We start from the raw sequence: 26,904 nt of genomic DNA, 5'->3' as shown, positions 1-26,904 counted from the left end.
GAAAAATATTTCATATCTTTTGTATTTACAGTTCGGATTGTGAATCAGGGAGAGGTCGCTACACCTCGTGTGGAAGCAACGGATTGTAAAAGGTAGCTTCGCTTCATGGGAAGAAGCGGATTGTAACAAGAAGCCTGCTCGATTTTAAGGAGCGGATAATGGAATCCTTGGGTGGTTTGCCCAAGGCGAGGATGTAGGCTGGTTTTGGCCGAACCTCATAAAATCTTAAGTTCGCTTCTCTTTCCCATGTCACTTTTTATTTCCTCTTGTGCTTGTTTATAACTACTTCATATTTTTTATTATGAATGTCTAAAATATTTATTGCACTTGAGATTAATTGGGTAATACTGATTGTTTGAGAAATTCATAGTTTAAATTTGTTAGGTTGTGTAACACTAAAATATGTATATCTCCTACCTTGTGTTTGTGTGGTTGTGATTTTTAAAATTAGGACTTGAAGACCTAGATTTTTTTAAATACCCGATTCACCCCCCCCCCCCCCCCCCTCCCCTTCTCTTGGGATTATACCTAAAATCACAAAACCAATTCTCCTTACAAGGCAGAGTCTCTTCAGCTCACCTAACTGGACTAAAGCCAAACTGGTACACGTTACATGACGGTGTATTCCTCTTCATGCCACGCCTAGAATACAAAGATAATAAAATGATTTTTATACAAATAAAATGTTTCTCTAATAAGCATATGTGTACAAAAATAAACGCAATGCACTCTAGTATGATGGGAGTGTAAGCTCAGTAAAGTTTATATGATACCTCTCAAATATATATATATATATATATATATATATATATATATATGAAATATTGTGAAAGATGATGGTGAATTTGATCTTTGTTTCAAATATATAATATTTGCTAAGCGTAAATCAAAGATCTTTTAAAAACACAAGTAATATCTCCAAAAAATATATTTTTCAACGATGAGATGTAGGAGATAAAGATGATTAGCTTAAAAGATACTTTCTAATATGCACAAAGACTAGCTTTTGAGTCTTGCAATAAGTATGCAAAGATTCACATGCTGTAGAGATTTTTCCCAACAATATTTATCAATGAAATAGTATGGGAAAAACTCAAGGTCACTCTCTAAAAAATGATTATCAAATATTAATGAATGAGAGTATAAGTTTAGCAATAAAATGTATAATGCCCATAATAATGAATACTCAATCAATCTTCAAGTGCAATAAATTTGCAAATGAAGAATGAGAATCAATGCTCTCTTTCTAAGAAGATTTTACAAAGAAATATGAGAAAGAGAATAAGTGAAAGCTTGTGTATGTGGGAGTATAAGAAAAAAAATAGTACAAAATATTTTTAGAGAATTTCTAAACCAATCAACCCCTAATTATGCTTTAGAATGGGTTATAAACAAAGCACTAAAAAAAATATGACTGTTTGGGGACACGCTCGTCATTTTAGAATTGTTTAAACAAAAAATTAAGCATGTTTAGTGCTGAAAATATTGGGCAACCCGAGAGGGTTGGTCAACTGAGCAATGCGTCGGTCGACTAGCCTAGGTGATTTCCAAAGTTACGATAGTTCGGTCGACTGAGCCCTAAGAGCTGTCGGTCGAGCTTGAGGGCTGGTCGGCTGAGGCATATTTGTTCTAAGATGGCCGGTCGGTTGGGCTATGCAAATCAATCGAGTATATGAGGGTTGGTCGGTTGGGCGTTTCAAGAGAAAAACTGGTCGGTCGACTAAGCCTGGATAAAGTTACTATTTTACCCACAAGGCATGGTCAGTCGACTGAACTTATTTGAATGTGAAGGATTCGGTCGACCGAGGTCAATGAAAGCTTAAGGTTTTACCCTAAATTTAACTTTGAAAAATTTCAACCCTATGTGTATAAGTATGACATTTTAAGTGAAGGATTTTTCATGAAAATTTGGGTTCCCTAAGGTCAGTATATGGTCTTTATTTGAGCATTCATCCCATCATGCATGATATACATTATTACAAATTAAAATATAAACTAAATACATTACAAGTAAAATCATGTGTCTTCTTTTCCTTTTACTCTTCACATTTTCATGGAATACGCCAAGTGTATATGAACTTTTGGATCCTCATGGCTTCCATTGTACCTCTCATTTGTGTGCATGCCGATTTATAAACCTACTCATCCACTAAATACACACATGAAATACAAGTGCTTTATTAATATCAAAACAGAGATCATACTCAAAAAGTTATCGGACTTTTAGTTTTTCAATATTCACATAGTAAGAAAACTTCTTTTAATTATTTTACAAATTCTTTACATAAATGTTAAAAAGGTATATATATATTTCTCGTTCTTTAAGAAGTTTTTGCCAAGTTCCACATCATACACATTAAGTTTGACTCGTAACAAATTTGTAAACAAAAATTTGTTGATAAAAATCTTTTTCGGTGGGTTCGATTACACATCACATCCAGTCATTAATCTTGATCCTTTGCCACCACTTGCCTATATGTCTAAATCTCAAGTTTTTTGTTTGTAAGATATGATTTTGCATGCTGTAGTTATTTCATGTCGTAGTAGCATCATCGTTGGCGCTAGACCCGAAAGCAACCCTCGCAATTTCTTTTAAGAAGCCGCACGCTTTCCTTCCTCAAAAAACTTGGACCGACTGCATACGTGCTTTATTTTCATAACACATGTTCTCAGTCTGAAGGACTTGGCATCTTACTACTGAGACAAATTAAAACGAACCTTCTGTTTTGTAATGCTTCGGGCTCTTTCTTTTTTTCCCACTTTTACAACCACAAGGCACAGTGCATGATGCATTTAGCAGCATCAATCTCGATCTTTAAATTTAAATTTGAATATATTCGGATAAAAATTAATATAATTTTATGTTATATCTCATTTAAATTCACACATTTAAATTCAAAACTTCTCTCAAACATAAAGTGAGTGAATTGTATAATTATCCATTAAACTTGATGTCTACACCTATAGTATATACTAACTCTGTCAACAGAAGCACCACCGGCACATCCTCCCTTGGTAGTTAAGAGAACTGGATGGTCTACACAATTGTTTTGTCCTGCAACCTACATATTTTAGGCTTAGATTTTTAGGACATTAGAATGCTCGCATTAAACTTTTTTGTGGAATTTTTCAGTTAGGTTGGGATTAATTTAGCAATTATATACGTATTTTAATTGACTTGCAGAGCATAAATTCATCCATCTTGTAGTTCCATGTTGAAGTGAGTTATCAGTAATCAACAATTGGAATTCAAAATCCATGGTTTTCTTTTCTTCTGCCCCTGGGTGGTGTCCGAGTATTGCTTCCTCTTCCTAGCTAGTTTCTACAACATCACGTCTTTGAAAAGCAACTAGGAAACCCTCATTCATGGAATTCATCTTTGCTTGAGGACAAATGATTTCAAATGATATAGGGGTTTCTGTGTCATTGAAAATTTGTATAGAAATTAAAGAAGGAACTATACAATCTGCAGTGAGAAAAAGAATTGAAATATCAAATGAACTTGTTGTCTATTACCTGACAACATTCAGAAATGAGCTATAAAATCTATGTAATGTTATTGCACAGAGAGAGAGAGATTTTGATTTTTTGATAAAGGAATTGCTGTAAACGTGGTAGGCTAATGAGCATTCACAAGAAACGGATGTTGGCAGACGCTGCACTCGAGGGTTTTCGAACCAATGGTTGGAACCTGAACCTGCACAAGCAGAGCTATATATGTACTACATGTAGTGGAGGCCGCCGAAAAAATAACTTTAAAAAGGAACAAAACTGTAACTAGGATAGGTTGCCCCAAACTGTTGAGGCTTAAAAAAGCCTCTCATTTTTGGACCACACCAGCAGACAGGAAGGGGGACAAGTAGAGCAGGAAAGACTCCAGCAAATAAAAAATGGCAAACCTGCAAATGAACAGTACAAGTAGGACATTCAACCTCTCTTATCTGCGTCATAGATCTGTCAGACGTCAAACCTGCAGTCATAAAATTCAACAGGAATCAGATTAAGGAGCATCTTGGATGAAGATCTCCTTGGCCTCATCCAAAGGGTGCATTCCTAGCATCAGGAGCCAGGATGAAACCGAGGAAGCTATGAATATTACAACAAAAAGCCCCTGCCATAAGCCCAACTCCTATAAGTACTGTTTCCATCCTTCAATTTAGCAAAATGCTGGTATACTCAAAACTATTAAGGGACATCCAGAGATAATGACTACCTGATGATGTCTTGTGATTTCTGTCCAGCATCTCCTGTTACATGTCCCCAAGCACAAGGCAACAGCATTAGTAAAATTTAAATCAGTAGTTCTTGCAAAAGAGAATTCTCTCTCGATTCTTAAAACTATGGGAGACAGACCCCCTGAATAGCTTCAGTTAGTCTAACTGGACAAAGGCCATGCAACATGCCACGATCCCATCCACCTCGGATGGGGAAGAGTTATGGATAAAAACAACAAAACTATATTGCTTGATTACATTTTTGAGGTTGAATGGAGTTGCAAAAATAAACACACTAGTAGTTTCAGCTGGGCAAAGGAAAAAATGTCAGTCCACTATAATCACCTATAAGGAAGTGTGGAGGTAGTTGGAATCTTGATTTCAATTTTAGAAGGGACAGAAGATTGCAGGAGATGTTTCCCATACATTGTAAAATGGCAAGCAAGCTATAGTGAAGAAAACTTTCAGTCCACTCACTGATTGACAGGCCAAAAAAAGAGAATTCTTCTGACAAACTAATTTTTTAAGACAGAATCAGGAAAGGCATAAGAGTTGTAAGATAAATTTTTTTAAAAAAAATAGAAACCAATAAAAAAAAGGCATGTCTAGAGACCAGATTGACCAACTACAACAAGTTGGGAGGGGCACAGAATAGAGAGAGAGAGAGAGAGAGAGAGAGAGAGATAGAGAGAGAGAGAGAGAGAGAGAACTTGATTGCATACAGAAGCCAAAATACAATAGGAAAGGACATGCCAGTGACTAGACTTGGGACTTCCATATTGAGTCTTAGGTTCTATTTTGGGATGGGGATGGGCTATTCCCCCTTACTGTATCTCAGGCCCAACAAGCCTCCCAATTGATGAGAGGGGGAGAGTAGGGATGTAAACAGATCCAGGTTAGTGGAGATTCCACCCTGATCCCTAGGAGACAGATTCAGGGAACTAAATAGGAGTTGTATTTTCCTGCCCCGTATCTTCCTTCCCCACCTCACCCCACCCCAAATACATGTATACAATTTACACACACACACACACAATGCAATTATTTCATGCCCAAACCACCAAGAAATATATAAATAAAAAATAGGTACAAAAGTGGAAAGCAGGATTTGGGAATTCGGGAACACATTCCCACAAAACCCTAAGTTTGCTTCATCTTTAGTCTTTATGGCTGTTTAGGTTCAGGGATTGCATAGCCCACACAAGCTGCAGTGTCACAACATTGTGGCACCATAAAGCCATAGTGCAGCAACATCACCCCTGCACGGACACACTGCAGCAGCCAGGAGCTTGAGGTTTTCGTCTTCCTTGCAATCTCAAAGACAACCTAGACCCATTCTGAGAGCCCTTAGCTCTGTTGCAGTCCCGTCACAGCCCCACTGTCAGAGCCATCTGGCAGTCCTCTCGGTCCATAGCCCAACAACTCCCCAGTCAGGCAATCACCCAGCCTCTTCATCACAGGTCTCTCTCTCACTCATAGTGACCACACACAACATATGTATCATGAACAAAAAACTTCGGCGGTAAAAAAATCCTTGTATTAGTGGATTGACACACAGCATTTAGACTGTTGATTGTTTACACTTGCACCTCCTTGCACACAGAGCAAAATGATTTGGATTACTCTTTTTTTTTTTCCTTACGTTTCTAATTGTTGGACTCTTGATTAACGTAAATGCCACAGTAATGGTTTTAAAGGAGTTGGGGAATATGATTATAAAAAAGATTTCTCAATGAAAACAGAATGTGAGTTGTGTTTATTTTGGTTGATGCAGTGAGAAATTTTATTTTTTAAAAAACAAAAAAAAATTGAATGAGAGAGATGGGGGTATTGGATCACTGTTGGGGTAGTAGAGCCCAAGCAGGAGGCAAGGCTTTAAATAATTCAGGGATGGCATACAAACGTTTCCCTGAAACAGGCTCTAGGCAGTAAAAAGGGGGGAGGGGGGGGGGTGCAGTTAGGCGGGTTCAGGATGTTAATGGCCATCTGCTCCAGATCCACCTGTTTACATGCTTGAGAGAGAGAGAGAGAGAGGGAACTTGAGTGCAGACAGAACACCAAAATATAGTCATAAATCAAAAGCTGGACACTAATTTGACAAATTGCAGACTTGGAAGCCATAAAAGCTAATACTTATGTTCCACCACAGGGAAAAAAGATGCAGGACACACATTGAATTAATATGTTTGAACTTTGAAGGGTATAATTGACAAATTTATAAATGCAAGATAAAGTTTCCAGCTTATTCTTATGAACAGTAAATCCCTTATTCTTATGAACAATAAATCCCCATATTAAGAATCCAGCATCTCCATGAAATATCATTCCCTAAAAGTGTAAAAACAAACTATATAGAACAAATTGCCAATCAAAATAAATTAATTAAATATGAGATGCTCACTGTGCACATTAAAGGTTACCTGAAGCTTTTTTGCAAGATCTTTGTGGCTCGGCAATCCAGAAAATTTTCCAGACGCTTCCCTTGAATTACTTAGCCTTTGAGTAACTTCAGCCTGTAAAAAGAGCATTAGACAAAGAACAAGAGCATTCATACAGATCAATAAAGAGAAGGGCAACAGAACTCCCTAATTTTATAAGAATCATGCAAATTTCAAACCAACTCAAATGCCAAAGGAGCAAATGGCATAAATAATATGCATAAAAAAAGGGTTTTTAAAATAGATAGCTGTAAACCACAGCTGAGCAAAATTAAAACTTATCAACTGAGTACTGAATGAAGTAATAATGCATAGATAGCCATCCATGTGCTGTCCTCACCATAGCAAATTAATAACACGTCTAAATTTCTTCAAGGCGAAAAAACAGTGGCAATAACTAAAATTTAGTTGTTTACCAAACAATTTAAAATTTTCAGTCTCTGAATCAGTTCACCAATCAAAACTTGATTCAGACTAACCACTTAATTTTACCAGAAGTCCCTTAAAGTGGTGGTGAAGTACCAAAGTTCATCATAAGGTTGCCACAGGCAGTAAAATTGTGATGGTTGCCACTGCAGTGACAATGACGGTAGTGAAGTATTGAACATAATGGCATGGATGTGAATCATGTGACAGCAATGGTGGTAGTTAATACAACAGCAACGGGGCATTGGAAGTGGTAAATGTTGGAGCATGGAGGTAGTGGAGACAGACATGACCAAAGTGATGTCCGGGACAACATGTTGGTTAGGTAGAAGACTTATGGTGGTTTTCTCACTTTTGCGGTTGTGGAGCTCCTACCGTGTCTTCTCTTTTTTATCCTCATTAACTTCTCACAATTTCTATTAAGAAGACGGGAGCAAAAAAAAACAAAAGAAGATATAGGCAGCAGAAGAGCGAAAGGCAAGGAAGTGAAGGAGCTCCTAGGACCCCGTTAATGAATAATATACAGCACCGCCATCAATAGCCCCCAATTCAAGGAAAGTTTTCATTTTTTTCATAGACATATAGAAGTCACCAAATGGAACCTGAATAGATGACCCACATTAATAATTCTCAACACCACTTAAATTTATGAATTAACTCCTCTAACATAATTGAAAAAATAGAAAAAAAAATTGTGAAAGAATAATGCATGAACAATTGCATACCATGCACTGGTCACAAACTCGAACTGGTTCAGCTAGCTCATCTGCAGTGAGTGCAACTCGACCTTGGGTACACTTGTCACAGAAAATTTCTCCACAGTTCCTGCAATGATGCTGTAGTCGGGAAAATGAGAATCACCAATCAAAATATCCAAAAGTGTCTTTGTTCAAGCCAATTTGACCACGAACATTCCATGAAAAAATAATTAATAAAAACTCAAACCTTACGCACAAAAGCCCCAAATTCTGTGCTACAAGCCATACACTTGGTAACTACTTCATCAGGAACCTATGAAAATATAATGGAAGAAAAACTTATCAATAAGCTCAAAGTTTGACCATTCAAAATGAATAGTCCTTCAAAAACAATAATATAATCACTAATCAAAATCCAAGATGTAAAAGCAGGATATAACCCCATTAAAAAATAAAGAAGTCTAACAATTGCACAAGCCAGCAGCACAATTAAGCTAATTGTTAAAACATGAAACTTCAACATTTACCTGGCTAGATTTATGTTTGTAACATTTGTCAAGTTTCAAATTCAACAATTTTTTGAAAACCAACTTTGTGAGGCAATGGTGGCCAGTAGCTATGGGGAATGCCATCTGCTTTACAAAATTCCATTTCTTATCACTTACAAGAGAACCAAATGTCATAATAGAATAGGAACTGCATTTCCAACAAAGCTTTATTAAGCTATAACATCAAGCCTCCCAAGTCAAGATTTACAGGCTCAGAAAAGTTTGAAATCAGTCTCCATAACCTTAATTAGGTCTATCACAGTTTGTTACATCTTAGTCATAAAAAGAATAGGGGAAAGAAGACGGATGTGCAACATCTATAAAAGTCAGTAAGTCATACTAAAATAATGAAAGTCAACTGACAAAACACGAGCTGATAACACCAAATGCACACTTCAATATATGCATTGGATGGCTAAGCAATCATCATAACTAGCAACTCATATTTGTTCAATAACACATAAAATATGTTATTTGTACTCTATTACAACATAACTCTTATTAGCTTTTAATATTAAACACAATTGCTTCCTGTGAATAGGCAACATGCCACATACCAGTATATGTCACTAAAATTTGCTTCTAAGAGTGTAAATGTGTGCTGGAGTCCTCCAGCACGCTTGTGTATGCATGTGCACGCATCGCATACATATACTGACTTTCAAAGTTTCAATTCAAGTTCAAGCCCATCAGAAGAGGGAAATGATTCTTATAGTTGAAGAATTACGATGCTTAGACAATGCAAAATTGAAAAAATATATGCCCTAGCTACTTCACAGCAAAGCAGAAAAAACAAAATAAAGAAAAGGTAAGCAGAGACACACACCCCCACACACTTGCAATGTGTATTCTAAAATCACTTGGCTGTATCAGTTTCGGGTATGAAATTAATAAATCAATGAAATTTTTATAGCTATCTGGGGAACAACTCAAGTGAAGCAATAAATTAAATGACCTTGGAAATCCTAAACTCCAGTAGCTAAATATTAGTTGCAAAACAAATACATACCCAGTGATCTTTCTCCTCATTGCTAGGTTTCATCAGGTTTATCCAATCAGCAAAGCCTTTCTTCTTCTCTGACAATTGCTCAGAGACCTTGAAAGAGTCTGAAGGTTCATCCCTTCCACCTATCTCCTTGACCTGCTTCCCAAAAAGGATACTAGTTTCAAAACCTAAAACATGTCAGGTTATAGATATACACAGTGCATCCATGTCAGACATGACAACCAATTTGTCCTTGTTCCTGTGCGATTCATTATTTTCAAAAGCCTTGTTAGACACCTCACTTGAATTAGACATGGACGCCCTTCTTTGACCATGCTCCATAGAAGTATGACCATCAACAAAATAATAAAAACGAAACAAAAACAGTAGAAGGAATACAATTTCACAAGTTCATAATTTAATCAAAGGAAACTACAGAGCAAGAATTTATCACTACCTTTTCGTTTTTTAAAAAAAGAAAAAAAATTTGACATTCACTACAACAAATCACAGTTTTTCAGTACATATTGGCAACCAATATTGTGCAAATAAAGAAACCAAAAAACTAATAAAAATTTTGCTTATTCCACAGGGAGGAGTGGGGGTGCGGGGGAAGAGACCAATCAGAAAACTAGAAACCCAGCATGCAGATGAAGCCATGAAGAAACAACTAGAAAACTGACAAATATTACTATCAAAGACATCATAAATTTGTCATTATCAGCTGCATATGAATGTTTAGACCATAATGTTCCAAAAGCATGACATATCTCGAGCATCCTATGGCATTGACGAGGTTAGCACTTCAAATTGAAAAACCTTGTATGTCAGCCTATAGAAAAGTGATAAAAGATAACTGTTCAAGTTAAAAACTGTTTCTGCCATCCACATTGAGATCTAAAACATGCTGCCACAGTTTAACAACATGACCACTCACAGTTGCCACAAGAAACAAAAGGATTGATGATCCTACTCTAACCTCACAATTAAGTTGATTCCCCAACAATTTCAACAAAAGATATGTAGTTGTTTCAACTTGAAACTTCATCCAGGGAATCATTCATCCCAAAAACAGCATTCGTACAAGTCAAATAAATATCCATCCTCGCAGACTGCTTATTTCTCTGACCCTACCAAATAGAAATTGGACAAACTGACTTACCAGAATAAAGGAATATTCCTCATGCGTTAAATCATCAATCACTAAATTGTGAAAATAAAAATTAACACTTTACAGTCTGCTACTTTTTTAGGTCATTTTAAACAACTCAATAGGAATATTAAAAGCGGAAAACTCCCACAACATGAATATTACAGGCACGTGTTCTTGGATAATCAACTATCAAACTCCAAACCATTCAAACCAAAACATTGAGCTCAACAAATGATTCTGCAATCACAGTATGCTTCATAGGTGTCTCACCACTTTAATAGATACCATTATCTCTCGGTGTGAACAAGAAGTTCAATCTATAATGTTATGTTTGGTTTGTGGAATGGAATAGCAATTGTTTAGTACAGGTGCACATTCCAAGGCAGTTATCATGCAAAAGTTGGTGTTATTCCAACAAGATGAGATCGACAAGGAATGACAGTATCCAAATTTCACTATAGAAATGTTCATTACCATGCTATTCCATGTTAGTTGGAATAATGATGCAGAATGCGAAGCAGCTAAATGGATGGATTATTTTGATCAAATCAGAAGACTGATTTCAGGGTCAAGGATTATGTTTGGTTGATTAGCAGTTACAGTTAGAATGTGCGTATAGCTTAATTTCTAGTAGGCTTATGTGCATTTGGGGTTTTTTTGTAATAGATGTGTCTTTTAAGGGCCTCTAAATTAGTGTGTTGATATCATGTAAAGACAGTTTAATGGAGATGTTAAATGTGTGTTTGCCCTTGTATCTCCTTCCCTCTCTTTTCCCCCTCCTTCTTCCTTCCTCTTCTTCCCCTCTCCTCTCCTCTATTCCTCTCTGTAATTTGCACCTCCCAACTACCAACAGTGTCTTCATCTGCAATTTTTTTTAATTTGAAGCAGGAAGACAAGACAATGGCAGAAGTAGTAGGTTCTATAATTTGGTCACTCATGTCAACACAAATTGGAGAGAGGCTGTACAGGAAAAGGTTGTAGCCAGCTATCTTCAAGCTTTCTGCATATCATCTCGTTATGATTGAAGATGCTGTGCAGGTTGCTATTCAGAAAGAAGACGATACACAGGTATAACCTCCTACAACATCAACCCTTTGGTTTGAGAAGAAGATTAGTGGAGTTGTGCAAGAAATCAGTTGAGCAGTTGGTAAAGGGGTTTAGACTACTATTCCTCAGTAACTCTTGAATGTTCTTTTCTAAGGTCCCACCAGAAATTAAGTGTTTCGAATGTTAAGGGAATCTTGGGCATCAAGCTGCACAATGTCCTAACCAACTCATGGCAATTGCAGTAAAAGAAGATGATGATGATGATGTCATCCAAATGATTGATGTTGAGACAAAAGTCCCCAAGTGACATAGATGAAGATAACAACATGGGAAATTGAGTAGTACCTCAACCTATCCTCTGTTCCCACAAGGCTGAAGGATTGAAGATTGGAGACAAACCAGCAGTTTTATAAATGTAGTTTCTGAAGAAATTGTCAGGAAGTTGAACCTAAAGATTAAACCACATTGTGATCCATATAAGGTTGCTTGGAACTTAAAGATTAAACCAAATTTTGATCCATATAAGGTTGCTTGGATGAATGATACCAACTTGAAGGTCAATGATTGTTGCTTGCTTACCTTCAGCATTAGTTCTGTTGTGGAGACTGCAATGCGATATCCTTCCTCTCAAGATTTGCCACATTCCTTTTCGAGAGGTTCATGGTTCTTGATAGGAGGGTTAAGAATGTTGCTGATGAAAATTAATATACCTTCTCCATTGGCAAGAAGAGGCATAAGTTGATGCCCTCTTGAGCTCATCCACAAGCCAAAATGAAATGCACTGCTTCCTTTCTTGTGCAGCAGTATGACTCCTTTCATAGATGGACTCCTTGGTGCTTCCCCCAACTCCCTCGAGTTCTTTTCAGCAAGAAGGAATGATGGGAAGCGGGATATTAAATGAATCATTTTGATCTAATTTGGAGAATGATTTCAAAGAATAGTGTAAAGGGATTTTTGGGTCCTAAACCCAAATGTGTTCAGTTAATCAGTAGTTAAGATATGTGTTTAGCTTAATTTGTAATAGGCTTACGTGTATTTGGGGTTTATTTGTAATAAATGTGTCTTTTAGGGGTTTATTTGTAATTTCCTTTATTTTAGTCTTTCTTATTAATTAGTCAAAGGATATCATGCAAAGACAGTTGTGAATTTGATTGGAGCTCTTAAACATATCTTTCCCCTTGTCACTCCTTCCTTCTATCTTTCCCTGCAAACCCCAACTGTTCTACATCAAACAATAACAACGTTTGCATGTCATTCACCTTAAAATGACTCTCTTTGTTTGTAAACTATTATATTCTGATATTATACCTATGTCTCCCACGGTCCCATCTTGTGAAGTCATTGAAGGTTGCAATATGAATAACATTGAAATCATACTGAAAACTAGCATCCTCAGTTGTTGATTTCAATAGATATTGAGAAAAAGACGCCTATCAATAAACTCATAATTTGCAAAGCGGGGGGAAGAAAAAATGTAAACGGAAAAGATGCAAGATGTTGTTGGAATTTCAGTTCGCAAAAAGGTTAACTACAACATCGGCCACTCATAGATTTTGGAGCTGCATCATTTTAAGAGAAGAATATTAAAAAACATAGCTATAAGAGAAACATTAAAGCATATGACTGAATAACTATAAAATCCCATAACCTGAACTGTTGCTGCTGTAAGTGTGTCCAGAATGATGTTTGTAGTATAGTTGTTTGACTGCAGCCTGATGCGTTTATCTTCAATATCAATGGAGCTTTTGGCCCAGAACTCAAAGATAGACGAATCCAATACCTAAATAAGGAGGGAGTAATAAATCACAAGGAGATTCCAGCAGAAGTTATTTTCAAGTGAGTTAAGGCCAATTTATTAGGAAAAACTAAATCAACCAACTCACTTCCCATCTCATGATTGTTTCAAGTGGATATATTCTCAATTTCCGACCTGAGGAAGGATCGAGCATTTGAATCCCATTAAAGCCAATCTGGAACAAAATTTACAAATCCAGCCATAAGATTGATGTAACAAACTGACATTCATTGAGGATGGGAAGTGCTGGACTATAAATAAATAAATAACTAAATAAATAAGAATAACCTACTACTTTATTAATGAAATATGAAATTTGGTGAGCAGCACCTGCACTAGTATTCATTCACGCAAAAACACACAAGCCCAAACTAACAATCATATATACTTAAAACTTACTCACACTTGTAATATGAAACCCAGCATCCACATTCACTCTCTCAGCACTTTTGAACACACACCCCTCCTTCTTTCCTATGTTTCCTGCACTTCCTGCACTCACTCACTTCTTTCCTACACACCTGCAATGGATCATTAAGGTCCTTTTATAGCAGTAGTAAGTTGCTTCCTCAACAATCTCAAAGTTTATAGAAATCTCCCACAGCAAGGCAGCATGTACTCTAGAGAGACAGAAAATTCTAAAGAGGGGAAGGAATTTTCTGGAGAGTAGTAGAGAGAAATTTATTGAGAGAGATAGAAAGCCAGTGCTCTCTCAAAACTTCCCCCCCCCCCCCCTCCAACAACGACTACTCTCTCTTAATGTTGTTCTAGAAGTCATACCAAGTTGCATCATGAATCCTTTGAATATGACACTGCTGAGTCCTTTTATAGTCTGCAATTTGTATTGTATTTTAATGTGCTTCATCTCAATCTCTCATTGTAATATTTTCTCCATGATGAAGTAGGCACCTCTACATGCTCAGTTCTTGCAAGGAATACAGGGATCTCTACAAACTGAAAGTGTCAATAGACAATCACAGTGTGATTGAACTAGATAATCAAGTGGTTGATGAAGATCCTCCATAAGTTGCATTAACCAGGCACTTTCTGGTGCAGCCATCACTGCTGCCCTCTACTCTGCCTCAGTAGTGGATGGTGACACTATTGGTTATTTTTTTATTTTAACTACAACAAAAGACTGCTCCAAAGACAAGATTGAACACATACCAAGTAGTAAAACAACATGAGTTATGGTAACCAGTGACCAGTATAATCAGCATTGCAATGCCCCACTACTTCATATGTTCCTTCTTGACCATATAAGAGTTTGACGGTTCCTCTCACTAACCTCAAAATTTGTCACACTGCATCTAGATGAATCATCTTTGGTTTTTGCATGAACCAATTCATCACACCGCTTCAAATGATACTTTTCCTGCCACAGTGAGATATATCAATCCACCCAATAATTTCTTGCACATTATAATTGTAATAACCCAAGAAATTCCTCCAGGCCTCATCGACAAACACAGGGGTTTCTTCAACGAGGGTTCTTCAGGAACTCGTCGACGAAGACCCGTCTTGTCGACGAGAAGATACCGAGAGAGGGTCTAAGGCAGACTAAAACTCGCCGACGAGGGTGCAGGTTCGTCGACGAAATTTCTACAAGACTCATCGACAAAATGACATGTCTCGTCGACGAAACCGGCCCAATAAATCGTTGAAACTCGGATTTTTCAGCAAGAAATCTCACGAGAAACTCTCTTTCTCTCTCTAAAACGTCTTCCTCTCCTTCTATCTTCGATCCCAGCTCCATTTCTCACCGAATTGAAGATTTGAGGCCACCACGACGCTCCTGGCGAAGTTCTATGCAAGTCTGCCGGAGCTGATCGTTGGTGGAGATGGCTTGAAATTCATCCCAATCTCAGGGAAAGGTATTTTATCAAGTTTTTACCTTTCCCACAGTTATAGGAAATGTAGTATGCAATGAAATACTGATATTTTGTTCTGGGGGATGATGTTTTCAAGATGTTAAACAAGAAACCCTGCGGATATAAGGCCAGAGTACAATAGGGGTTTTCCAGAGTTTAGGTAAGGGAAATATGTTATGCTAGAGATTTTTTATATGTATGACAGAAAATTATGAATGAGTATTTATAAGCATACAGATCAAATTATTTTTCTAGAATAGCATGAATATTATTTTTACAGCAGAATTACAGAAATTGAGCATGAGATTTTGATTACCCAAATGTGTGGCATGAGTTTATTACAGTATAGTATGTAGATTTTACAGTATTACAGATTATAGCAATGAATGAGACTTACAATATGTCTCAGAATAACATGATTTCTAAACCATAACACTCAGACAGATATATAGATATTTCGGACAGATATTACAGACATTACAGACAAATATTACAGATAGATATCACAGTTATTACTTATTACAGACAGATATTTCCAGTTATTACAAACAGATATTTCAGATATTTTAAATAGATATTACAAATAATTCAGATAAATATTTCAGATATTACATCTCAAATTTATAGTGTTATGGTTGTTTTGAAATCATGATAAAAGCAGCAAGTTGATTATATATTTATATATGTATATAGTATTACACAGTTTCAGACCCCTATGGATATTACAAACAAAGATATATAGCAGAGCATGGTACCATTGCAATTTCAAACACGTGCAACCACGTAACTTAGATAGTATGTGGATTCCGTCTAACCGTGCGAGGAGAGATTGCAATCTCCCCAACATGCTGGGTTGAGGTAACCGGTTAGACGATGACAGAGGTTAGAGATGGCCGGAGTGATTGCAGTGGGCTAAATTTACACAGATTGGCGGATGTTAGAGATTCAGAATGACTTGCCTGGTAGGCCAACCAGAGTAAGTCCAGCCTACGGGCTGCACAACCTTATCATGAGGGGATAGATCATGATATATAGATCCCAAAGCATAGCAAAAGTTCCTATGTACAAATATATCACACAACAGCAGTTTATACTATTATATTAGCAGTACCTTCAGATAGCAAACTCAGATACACAGCTATGTTTTATATTATATTCCATATATTCTATATAGTTTATCAGCTTACTCATATTATAGTATCAGTATTATTTTAGTATTTCAAATGTGTAACTCAGCCGCCACACACTAGTAATAGCATATTTCCTCTTACTGAGCGTCGACTCATCCCAGTGACTTTCTATTTTTCAGGAGAACCAGCTAGGCGAGCAAATCAGGCTCGTGGGTAGAGGTTGTTTTGAGCTGCCCTTGCTGGAAGGGTAGGTGTTTATAAGATACCCATGTTTTGGGATAGTTTTCAAATTATAGTGACGTCACTGGGTATTTTTGTATTGTAAATAAATTTTAGAACATGGTAGTTTTCTAGAATTGTATATAGTAGTTCCCAGTTTTTGTATACTGCTGCTTAGATATGTATGGTGCATAGAGTTTCTTCAGTGCTCCTTTGAGCTTGAGAAATTATCAGTAGTATTACAAACAGAGAATATTTGCGTATATGAATATTAAAAAAAATATTAAAGAAATAGCAAGTCGTTACAATTTGGTATCAGAACCTAGGTTACTAGATTCTGTAGACTCTAGAATGCAGCGAATACAATACCAGAATATAGGAAAAGAATTTGAGGATTTGTTCTGTGGTCTGAATACAGGATTTTCGTGGTGATTTCTGTACTTTTCCTGGGGTGACGATTTCAAGAAAACCGTAATAAACTATCAACGAGTCATGTGTTTAGGTTGCAGGATTGGATTTTGGGGTAAGAACAGGGAAGTTGCTAATAGAGAAACTGAGATTTTAGTTGAATAAGATAAATTAGATCTGTGCGGGAAATAGGATTCTAAAATAGTATTCTTTGTATTTTCAGGATGAATTCGGGTAGCAGTGGTACAGATACTAGACGTGACAGATCAAGACCCTCCAGTATGGGAGGTGGAGATACAGATGCCGTATTACGTAGCGTCGCCTAGCAGGTGATGGCTGAGATGGCTAGGAGCGGAGGAGAGCGTAGCTGCACGATCGAGCAGTTTACGCGAATGAAACCTCCTTCTTTTGCTAGAGGACCTGACCCGATTGTAGCTGAGAATTGGGTTAAGGACGTAGAATATATTTTAGCAGTACTGGCATGTACAGACGAGCATAAAGTGGCTGATTGAGGAGCAGGGGCCAGATCCAGTGCCAGTGTCATGGAGTCGGTTCAAGGAATTATTCTTCAAGCGATATTTTCCTACTATCGTTCAAAGCGCAAAGGCAGCAGATTTTTGCATCTAACTCAGGGGTTGATGACAGTGATACAGTATGCTGCGCGATTTCTTGAGTTGTACCGTTTCGCCCCACATTTGGCACCAGACGAGGAGAAAAAGGCAAGGAAGTTTAAAGAAGGTCTGAAACAGAGCTTATTTGAGCAAGTTATTAGCTTTCGGGCTCAGACGTTTTCAGAGGTGGTGGATAGAGCTGCTATTATTGAGAGTGGTATGCAGAGAGGTGCTGAAACTCAGGGTCAGAGGAAGGGGTCCGCACCTCAGGATTTACAGGCGAGCTCTAACCGAGGGCCATAGAGAGGAGATCGCAATGGAGGTGATCAGGGATGGATGTCGGGCCATGGTGCTTTTCAGGGTGGATGGACGGTTCTTACCTGTCCTAGATGTGGTCGTAGACATCCAGGTGAATGCAGAATGGGAGAGGACGTCTGCTACCATTGTGGGAGACCCGGGCATAGATCTTGGTCGTGTCAGGGATTACCAACTTAGGCACCAGATCCAGACCATACCAAGGTGGTTATCAGGCGCCCCGTGGAAAACAGCAAAGGAACACTGCACTGGCGAGAGCGTACGCATTAACGTCGGATGATGCCGATGCAACTGGAGACGTAGGTACAGGTACCCTTACTATTTTCTCATATACAGCTATTGTTTTATTTGATACAGGTGTCACCCACTCTTTTATTTCATCGGTATATGCTAAGTTAATGGGGTATGAGATAGAGTTGTTGAATATTGGGTTAGCTATAGCTACGCCGACTGGGTCAGTGGTGAGATGTAGGAGGGTACTCAGGGATTTTCCAGTGACTATACAGGGAAAGATGTTACCAATTGATTTGGTGATATTAGATATGAAGGGGTTTGACATAATTCTGGGTATGGATTGGTTGGCAGTTAATCATGCTAGTATTGATTGTCATTTGAAAGAAGTGATTTTCAGAGCTCTTAGGCGAGCCATAATACAGATTTCTTGGTTCACGGGTTCGTTCTTCCCTATAGCTTGTATCGGCTATTCAGGTGAGAAAACTGATTCAAGAAGGCTGCCAGGGATTTGTTGCTTACATTAAGGAATTGTCAAAAGAAGAATTAAAACAAGCTGATATTCCTGTGGTCAGAGAATTTTCAGACGTATTCCCAGAGGAATTACCTGATTTGCCACCAGATCGTGAAGTTGAGTTTACAGTGGATCTTCTGCAGGGGTAAGCACCAGTATCTAAAGCTCCTTATCAGATGGCCCCATTCGAGTTAAAAGAATTGAAGAATCAATTGCAAGAATTGTTGGATAAAGGATTCATCCGGCCCAGCGTGTCGCCCTGGGGAGCGTCAGTTTTATTTGTGAAGATAAAAGATGGGACCATGAGAATGTGTATAGATTACAGGGAGACTGATAGTTAAGAATAAATATTCTCTTCCCAGGATCGACAATTTGTTTGATCAGCTCCAAGGGACCCAGGTTTATTCTAAAATTGACCTACGGTCTGGGTATCATCAAGTGAAAGTGAGGGCAAAAGACATCTCAAAAACGGGGTTTCGAATAAGATATGGGCAGTACGAGTTCCTAGTGATGCCATTTGGATTGACTAACGCACCAACGGTGTTTATGGATTTAATGAATCGAGTGTTCCATCAATACTTGGACAAGTTCGTAGTTGTATTTATTGATGATATACTGGTCTACTCAAGAAACTTTGAGGAGCACGAGCATCATTTGAGGCTGGTATTGCAGACATTAAGAGAGAGGAAGTTGTATGCGAAATTTAAGAAATGTGAATTCTTGCTGAGGCAGGTTTCTTTTCTCGGCCATGTAATCTCTAAGACAGGTGTATCTATTGACTCGAGTAAGATAGAGGCAGTAGTGAATTGGGTAAGGCCAGGAAATGTTCAAGAGGTTAGGAGTTTTCTGGGTTTAACAGGTTATTATCGGCATTTTGTGGATGGTTTCTCCAGTTTGTCAGGTCCGTTGACGCGACTCACAAGGAAAAATGTGAGGTTTGAATAGATTGATGACTGTGAGCAGAGCTTTCAAGAGTTGAAACAAAAGTTGATTACAGCCCTAGTGTTGGCTATCCCATCAGGGGAGGACGGGTTTGTGATATATAGTGATGCGTCCCTGAAGGGACTCGGGTGCGTACTAATGCAGCATGGCAGGGTCATTGCATATGCTTCTAGACAGCTTAAAGAATATGAGAAAAACTATCCTGTGCATGATCTAAAGTTGGCCGCAGTGGTGTACGCTCTTAAAATTTGGAGGCATTATCTATATGGTGGAAAATGCGAGATCTTCACGGATCACAAGAGTTTGAAATACTTTTTCACCCAAAAAGAATTGAATATGAGGCAAAAAAGATGGCTAGAACTTCTTAAAAATTATGACTGCACTATTAGTTACCACCTAGGGAAAGCAAATGTGGTAGCAGATGCTCTGAGCAGGAAATCAATGGGACCAGCACTGGCAGCCATGGAGATTCAGCATCCGATCCTAATGGATTTGGAGAGACTTAGCATGGAATTAGTAGAAGATAGTCCTCAGGCATTTGTTGCCAATCTGGTTGTACAGCCTAGACTATATGAGAAAATTAAAGCAGCTCAGTGTGATGACGCAGAGTTGGCAGAGGTTATGGCTAGAGTGCGGGATGCTCAAGGAGAGGAGTTCAGCATATCAGATGATGAAGCCCTATGGTTCCGTACTAGGCTATGTGTTCCTGCGGATACCGAGATCCAAAGAACTATATTGGAGGAGGCTCACAAATCCCTATACACCGTACATCCAGGTAGTACTAAAATGTATCGGGATCTGTGAGAGTACTTTCGGTGGAGTGGAATGAAGAGGGAGATAGCCGAGTTTGTACAGCAATACTTGACTTGCAGGCAGGTTAAGGCTGAGCACCAGAGACCAGCAGGACAATTGCAGCCACTCTTCATTCCAGAGTAGAAGTGGGACCACGTTTCCATGGATTTTGTTACTAGGTTACCACCAGTACGGCAGGGATTGAATGCAATTTGGGTGGTTGTTGATCGTCTGACGAAGACTGCCCATTTCATCCCTATTAAAATCAGTTATTCCATGGACAGATTGGCAGAAATATATGTTCAGAAGATAGTTCGCGTCCATGAGGTACCGATATCCATAGTCTTGGACCGAGATCCTCAATTCACTTTACGATTTTGAAAATTTTTCAGGAAGCTATGGGTACACAATTAGCATTTAGCACAGCTTTTCACCCCTAAACAAATGGTCAGACTGAGAGGACAATCTAGACATTAGAAGATATGCTTCAGGCATGCGTGCTAGAATTTGGGGGCAGCTGGAGTCAGTTTATGTCGTTGGTTGAATTTGCTTACAATAACAACTATCAGGCTAGTATCGACATGGCACCATACGAGGCATTATACGGTAGAAGGTGTCATTCACCTCTTTTCTGAGATGAGGTAGGCGAGAGGCGAGTTTTGGGTCCAGAGATTGTTCAGCAGACGTATGAAAAGGTCCGATTAATTAAAGAAAGAATCAGTACCGCACAGAATCGGCAGAAAAGCTTCGCAGACACTCGCCGTCGGGAGTTAGAATTTGACGTGGGAGACCAAGTATTCTTAAAAGTAGCTCCTCTGAGAGGAGTTATAAGGTTTGGAAAGAAGGGAAAATTGAGCCCTAGGTATATTGACCCTTTCGAGATACTAGATAGAGTAGGGTCAGTTGCCTATAGGCTAACTCTGCCGCCAGTTTTATCCAAAATACACATGTTTCATGTTACTATGTTGAGGAAATACGTTTCAAATCCACCCCACATAATTAGCTATGCAGAAATAGAGCTTAAGGATTCATTAGCTTATGTAGAAGTACCCGTACAAATCTTCGACAAAAAGACACAAGAATTACGCACTAAAGAAATCCAGTTAGTAAAAGTTTTGTGGAAAAATCATTCTATAGAGGAAGCTTCTTGGGAGCTCGAGGAGCAAATGAGACAGAAATACCCACAGTTGTTCAAAGAGGTTTAGAGGTAATCAGGTAAAGTATAATAGCTAGATAGTGCTTCTTTTGCAAGTACATGGATTGAATAGATAAAAGTAGTTATTAGTTTTTATATGTGTGTAATCTCCCAGAATTAAAAATGTAACCACGGTCTTCCTCCGCTATAAGTGAGGGTAAGTAATTAAATATGTAGACCATTTTCCTCAGAGAATGATGTATGATTCAAATAGTAAATTTCGAGGACGAAATTTTATAAGGAGGGGAGAATGTAATAACCCAAGAAATTCCTCCAGGCCTCGTCGACGAACACAGGGGTTTCATCGACGAGGGCTCTTCAGGAACTCGTCGACGAAGACCCATCTCATCGACGAGAAGATACCGAGAGAGGGTTTAAAGCAGACTAAAACTCGCCGACGAGGGTGCAAGTTCATCGACGAAATTTCTACAAGACTCGTCGATGAGATGACGTGTCTCGTCGACGAAATCGGCCCTATAAATAGTTAAAACTCGAATTTTTCAGCAGGAAATCTAGCGAGAAACTCTTTTTCTCTCTCTAAAACGTCTTCCTCTCCTTCTCTCTTGGATCCCGGCTCCATTTCTCACCGGATTGAAGATCTGAGGCCACCACGACGCTCCTAGCGAAGTTCTCTGCAAGTCTGCCAGAGCTGATCTTTGGTGGAGATGGTTTGAAATTCATCCCAATCTTAGGGTAAGGTATTTTATCCAGTTTTTACCTTTCCCACAGTTATAGGAAATGTAGTATGCAATGAAATACTGATATTTTGTTCTGAGAGATTATATTTTCAGGATGTTGAACAGGGAACCCTGGGGGTATAGGGTTAAAGTACAGTAGGGGTTTTCCAGAGTTTAGGTAAGGGAAATATGCTATGCTAGAGATTTTTTATATGTATGACAGAAAATTATGAATGAGTATTTATAAGCATACAGATCAAATTATTTTTCTAAAATAGCATGAATATTATTTTTACAACAAAATTACAGAAATTGAGCATGAGATTTTGATTACCCAAATGTGTGGCATGAGTTTATTACAGTATAGTATGTAGATTTTACAATATTATAGATTATAGCAATGAATGAGACTTATAATATGTCTCAGAATAACATGATTTCTAAACCATAACACTCAGACAGATATATAGATATTTCGGACAGATATTACAGACATTACAAACAAATATTACAGATAGATATCACAATTATTACTTATTACAGACAGATATTTCCAGTTATTACAAACAGATATTTCAGATATTTTAAATAGATATTACAGATAATTCAGATAAATATTTCTGATATTACATCTCAAATTTATAGTGTTATGGTTGTTTTGAAATCATGATAAAAGCAGCAAGTTGATTATATATTTATATATGTATATAGTATTATACAGTTTCAGACCCCTGTGGATATTACAGACAGAGATATATAGCAGAGCATGGTACCGTTGCTATTTCAGACACGTGCAACCACACAACTTAGATAGTATGTGGATTCCGTCTAACGTCTAACCGTGCGAGGAGAGATTGCAATCTCCCCAGCATGTTGGGTTAAGGTAACCAGTTAGACGATGACAGAGGTTAGAGATGGCCGGAGTGATTGCAGTGGGCTAGATTTACACAAATTGGCGGATGTTAGAGATTTAAAATGACTTGCCTGGTAGGCCAACCATAGTAAGTCCAGCCTACGGGCCGCACAACCCTATCATGAGATGATATATCATGATATACAAATCCCAGGGTTTAGCAGAAGTTCCTATGTACAAATATATCACACAACAGCAGTTTATACTATTATATTAGCAGTACCTTCAGATAGCAAACTCAGATACACAGCTATGTTTTAAATTATATTCCATATATTCTGTACAGTTTATCAGCTTACTCATATTATAGTATCAGTATTATTTTAGTATTTCAAAAGTGTAACTCAGCCGCCACACACTAGTAATAGCATATTTCCTCTTACTGAGCATCGACTCATCCCAGTGACTTTCTATTTTTCAGGAGAACCAGCTAGGCGAGCAGATCAGGCTCGCGGGTAGAGGTTGTTTTGAGCTGCCCTTGGTGGAAGGGTAGATGTTTATAAGATACCCGTGTTTTGAGATAGTTTTCAGATTATGGTGATGTCACTGGGTATTTTTGTATTGTAAATAAATTTCAGAACATGGTAGTTTTCTGGTATTGTATATATTAGTTCCCATTTTTTGTATACCGCTGCTTAGATATGTATGGTGCATAGAGTTTCTTCAGTGCTCCGTTGAGCTTGAGAAATTATCAGTAGTATTACAGACAGAGAATATTAGCGTATATGAATATTAAAAAAAAATATTAAAGAAATAGCAAATCATTACAGTAATTGTTAAAGCTTGATATGCATTGTTGGCCCACAACCTAACAGCTTAAGTTTTTAAGTAAAGTGGTATTCTAACATGGTATCAGAGCTGGTTACTAGGAGATCATTGATTCTAGTCTCATTGCCTGCGTTTATTATGTGGTGTTTAAAAAAATATTGTATTCCTTGTCATGGGTATTATCTATTGTGTGTTTATCTCTATGCGTGTTGTCGGACTGCATATGCAGGGTAGTGTTAAAGCTTGATATACATTGTTCAACCTAATAGCTTAAGTTTTTAGGTAAAATGGTAATCTAACAATCACATACTATAAGTATTTGCCTTCATCTAAGCAAAGTCTTGCATTAACATCCATCAAGGGAGGGAGCAGCTTGCTAACAGACATTGACCTCCCTTGAGGTTTGGCTAAAAGACACTCACCTCCTCTGAAGTTTCGAAAATCCCAAAGACCTCCCCTGATGTTTTAGAATTCCACAGCTCTCCCCAAGGTCTACTAAAAGGACACAAACCTCTCCTTATATTTTATAAAAAAGACAAACCTTTTTACGGGTGTAAGTGTCCCAAAAATCAAATGTCAAGGGAGGTTATGGGATTTTTGAAATCTCAAGGGAGGTCTTTGGGATTTTTGAAAGCTATAAATGTCTTTTTGCCAAACCTTGGCAGTGATTAGTGTCTTTTGCCAATATTTTAATTTACTTGCGTCGAGTCCCTAATTAATTACTTTTCAATTTTAAATTTTAATTGTATTTCTAAACATCTTGGTCATTAAAGTAGTTAAAAGTGAACAAAAAAATACACAATAAATATGTTCTGTAATTTAAACTTCTAATATATTTTAATTTACTTCTGTCATGTCGCAAATTAATTACTTGTCAATTTTAAAATTTTAACTGTATTTCTAAACATCTAGGACATTAAAGTAGTGAATGGTAAAACAAAAAATATATAATTCTCTTATCAATAGTGTGTTGAAATTGATATAAAATTTAGTTTCACAGCTAAATAATTTTTTTCTAGGTAGAATAAATTGATCCAAAATACACCAAAAAATCATATGTTTATTCTTTAATATAGACATGGTTGTGAATGCTTGACAAAATTTACAGCTGCTATGTGCTGCTTCACCCCATGTAAAATCCCCTACTCTCACTTCCCGATTCGCTCAAAAGTCAAAACCATTACATGATGTTACCTGCAACTGCTACTTAAAAACAATGGCCTTGAATGAAGTGTCCTCTCTTGTTGCAATTATAGCAATGGTTGTTTTGCATCCAATATTCCCTCTTTTAAAGCTTCTCTTATTAAAGAGGGCCTTTTCCTCATCCTTCACTATGACTCTAAACATATGTTCGTCCAAAGCCTCTTGGTTAGCTAATATATTTTTAACTACAATAGAGTTGGTTCTTTGGCCTATTTGGTGTAGGACAAGAAGCAAGACCTTGGGAAGATCCTTGTTGGAGAATATTTGAGACGAATTTGGACTAGGAATATTTGGGTTTAGTTAGTTGTTAATCATGTGTTTAGTTTAATTTGTATAGGATTATGTGTATTAGAGGGCTTATATTTTAAGGGTATGTTTGTAAATTAATATAGTTTTAGGGGTTCATTTATAATTTCATGTTGTTTTAGGGGTATATACGTAATTCCATTGTTAGAGGCTTGCTTATAGATAGTTTCTGAAGGCCAATTTGTAAGTATGTTGTCGAATTTGAATTTAAGTGAAACGAGAGTTTTCCCTTTTGTATCTCCTCTCTCCTCACTTCCCCCTTCCTTCTTCCCTTTTCCTCCCTTACATCTCTTGAGGCTGCAGATTGTTGATGTTACCCTTGCATCATTAAGTATCAGAGCCCAACCACAATCTCCATTCTTCCACCTAGAAAAAATTCAGCCTCAAATTTTGAAATGTTGGATGATCAAAAGGAAGAAGCAAACTCAAACTCTTCAAAATCCAGCGCTTGATTGATACAAGAAATCATGATCCTTTGGCTTAAATTGAGAGTCAGCATCAAAAAATACATTAGGAATGACAAACAAGACAATAGGAATGTCTAAAAGACTTCGGATGTCTTCAAACACATTCATTTTCTTGCTTGTAGTGCCTTCAAGTTGAGTAGATGTGGTTGAATCTTTTTGTTGGTTGACTGGTAAAGCAGGCTTCAAAATGATTTTCTTCCCATTATAGTGGGAGAACATATGCATTCCCTCTTCCTCCCTTAGATCTCTCATGGCTGCAGATTGTTGATGCTACCCGTGCATCATTTGGGATTAGAGCCCAACCACATTCTCCTTTTTCCCACTTAGAAAAAATTCAGCCTCAAATTTTGAGATGTTAAACAATCAGAAGGAAGAAGCAAACTCAGACTCTTCGAGAGCCAGCGCTTGAGGAATGGAATGGAAGAACAGAGATTGTGGTTGGGCTCTGCTACCAAATGATGATAGGCAGCATCAAGGATCAGCAGCCACAGGAGAAAATAGAAGAAATTGAATATAAGATGGACAGGGAAGAGACAAGTGAGGAGATACAAGGAGGAAAACTCATGTTCACTTCAAATTCAACAACAACCTACTTACAACATGACTTTCACACACTATTTATAAGAAACCCTCTAACGCATGAAATTACACATATAAACCTAAAACAATATGAGAACACCACTAAAATACACAAATATTACAAATAAGCCACCAAATACGCATAATCCTATACTATTATACTAAGCATACATTATAAACTACTAATAATTAAACACAACGACCCTTGTCCAATTCTCCTCCATTAATTTCCAACAAGAATCTTCTCAAGGTCTTGCTTCTTGTCTTACATCAAATCCGAAGGTCACAATTTATGTTCACGGTCTAACTTTGGATTTTTTTCACAAATAGATTTAACTTTAATGAAATATTGTCTTATCATCATTGCTACAAGACTAATAGAAGCTCATTTTCTAAGTGTTGGAGCTTTGCATCGTTTTTTCTTGTAAGTAGAGCTGCTAGGGTGTCTCATGCATCCTT

At 37.6% G+C, this 26,904-nt stretch overlaps 1 protein-coding gene across 3 annotated transcripts in view; it reads right to left on the bottom strand.

The window, feature by feature from the left end:
- Positions 1-3,148: 3,148 nt before the first annotated feature.
- Positions 3,149-26,904, bottom strand: part of LOC131167048 (protein FREE1-like) — a 33,177-nt gene continuing 9,421 nt past the window's right edge. For 2 of the 3 annotated variants that reach the window (XM_058125818.1, XM_058125807.1), the window contains exons 3-11: positions 13,393-13,479; positions 13,158-13,289; positions 9,334-9,465; positions 8,024-8,089; positions 7,804-7,914; positions 6,635-6,727; positions 4,214-4,247; positions 3,900-3,970; positions 3,395-3,697 (exon numbers count right to left, since the gene is read on the bottom strand). In XM_058125818.1, the coding sequence (XP_057981801.1) occupies positions 3,620-3,697; positions 3,900-3,970; positions 4,214-4,247; positions 6,635-6,727; positions 7,804-7,914; positions 8,024-8,089; positions 9,334-9,465; positions 13,158-13,289; positions 13,393-13,479 (804 nt within the window). In that variant the 3' untranslated portion in view covers positions 3,395-3,619. Of the gene's footprint in view, positions 3,698-3,899; positions 3,971-4,213; positions 4,248-6,634; positions 6,728-7,803; positions 7,915-8,023; positions 8,090-9,333; positions 9,466-13,157; positions 13,290-13,392; positions 13,480-26,904 lie in introns of all 3 variants that reach the window. The other variant, XR_009139976.1, reaches the window with a different exon arrangement.

The sequence above is a fragment of the Malania oleifera genome, chromosome 1, assembly GCF_029873635.1.
Source record: "Malania oleifera isolate guangnan ecotype guangnan chromosome 1, ASM2987363v1, whole genome shotgun sequence".
NCBI classification, from domain to species: domain Eukaryota; kingdom Viridiplantae; phylum Streptophyta; class Magnoliopsida; order Santalales; family Ximeniaceae; genus Malania; species Malania oleifera.
This window is presented reverse-complemented; position numbering and strand designations above follow the sequence as displayed.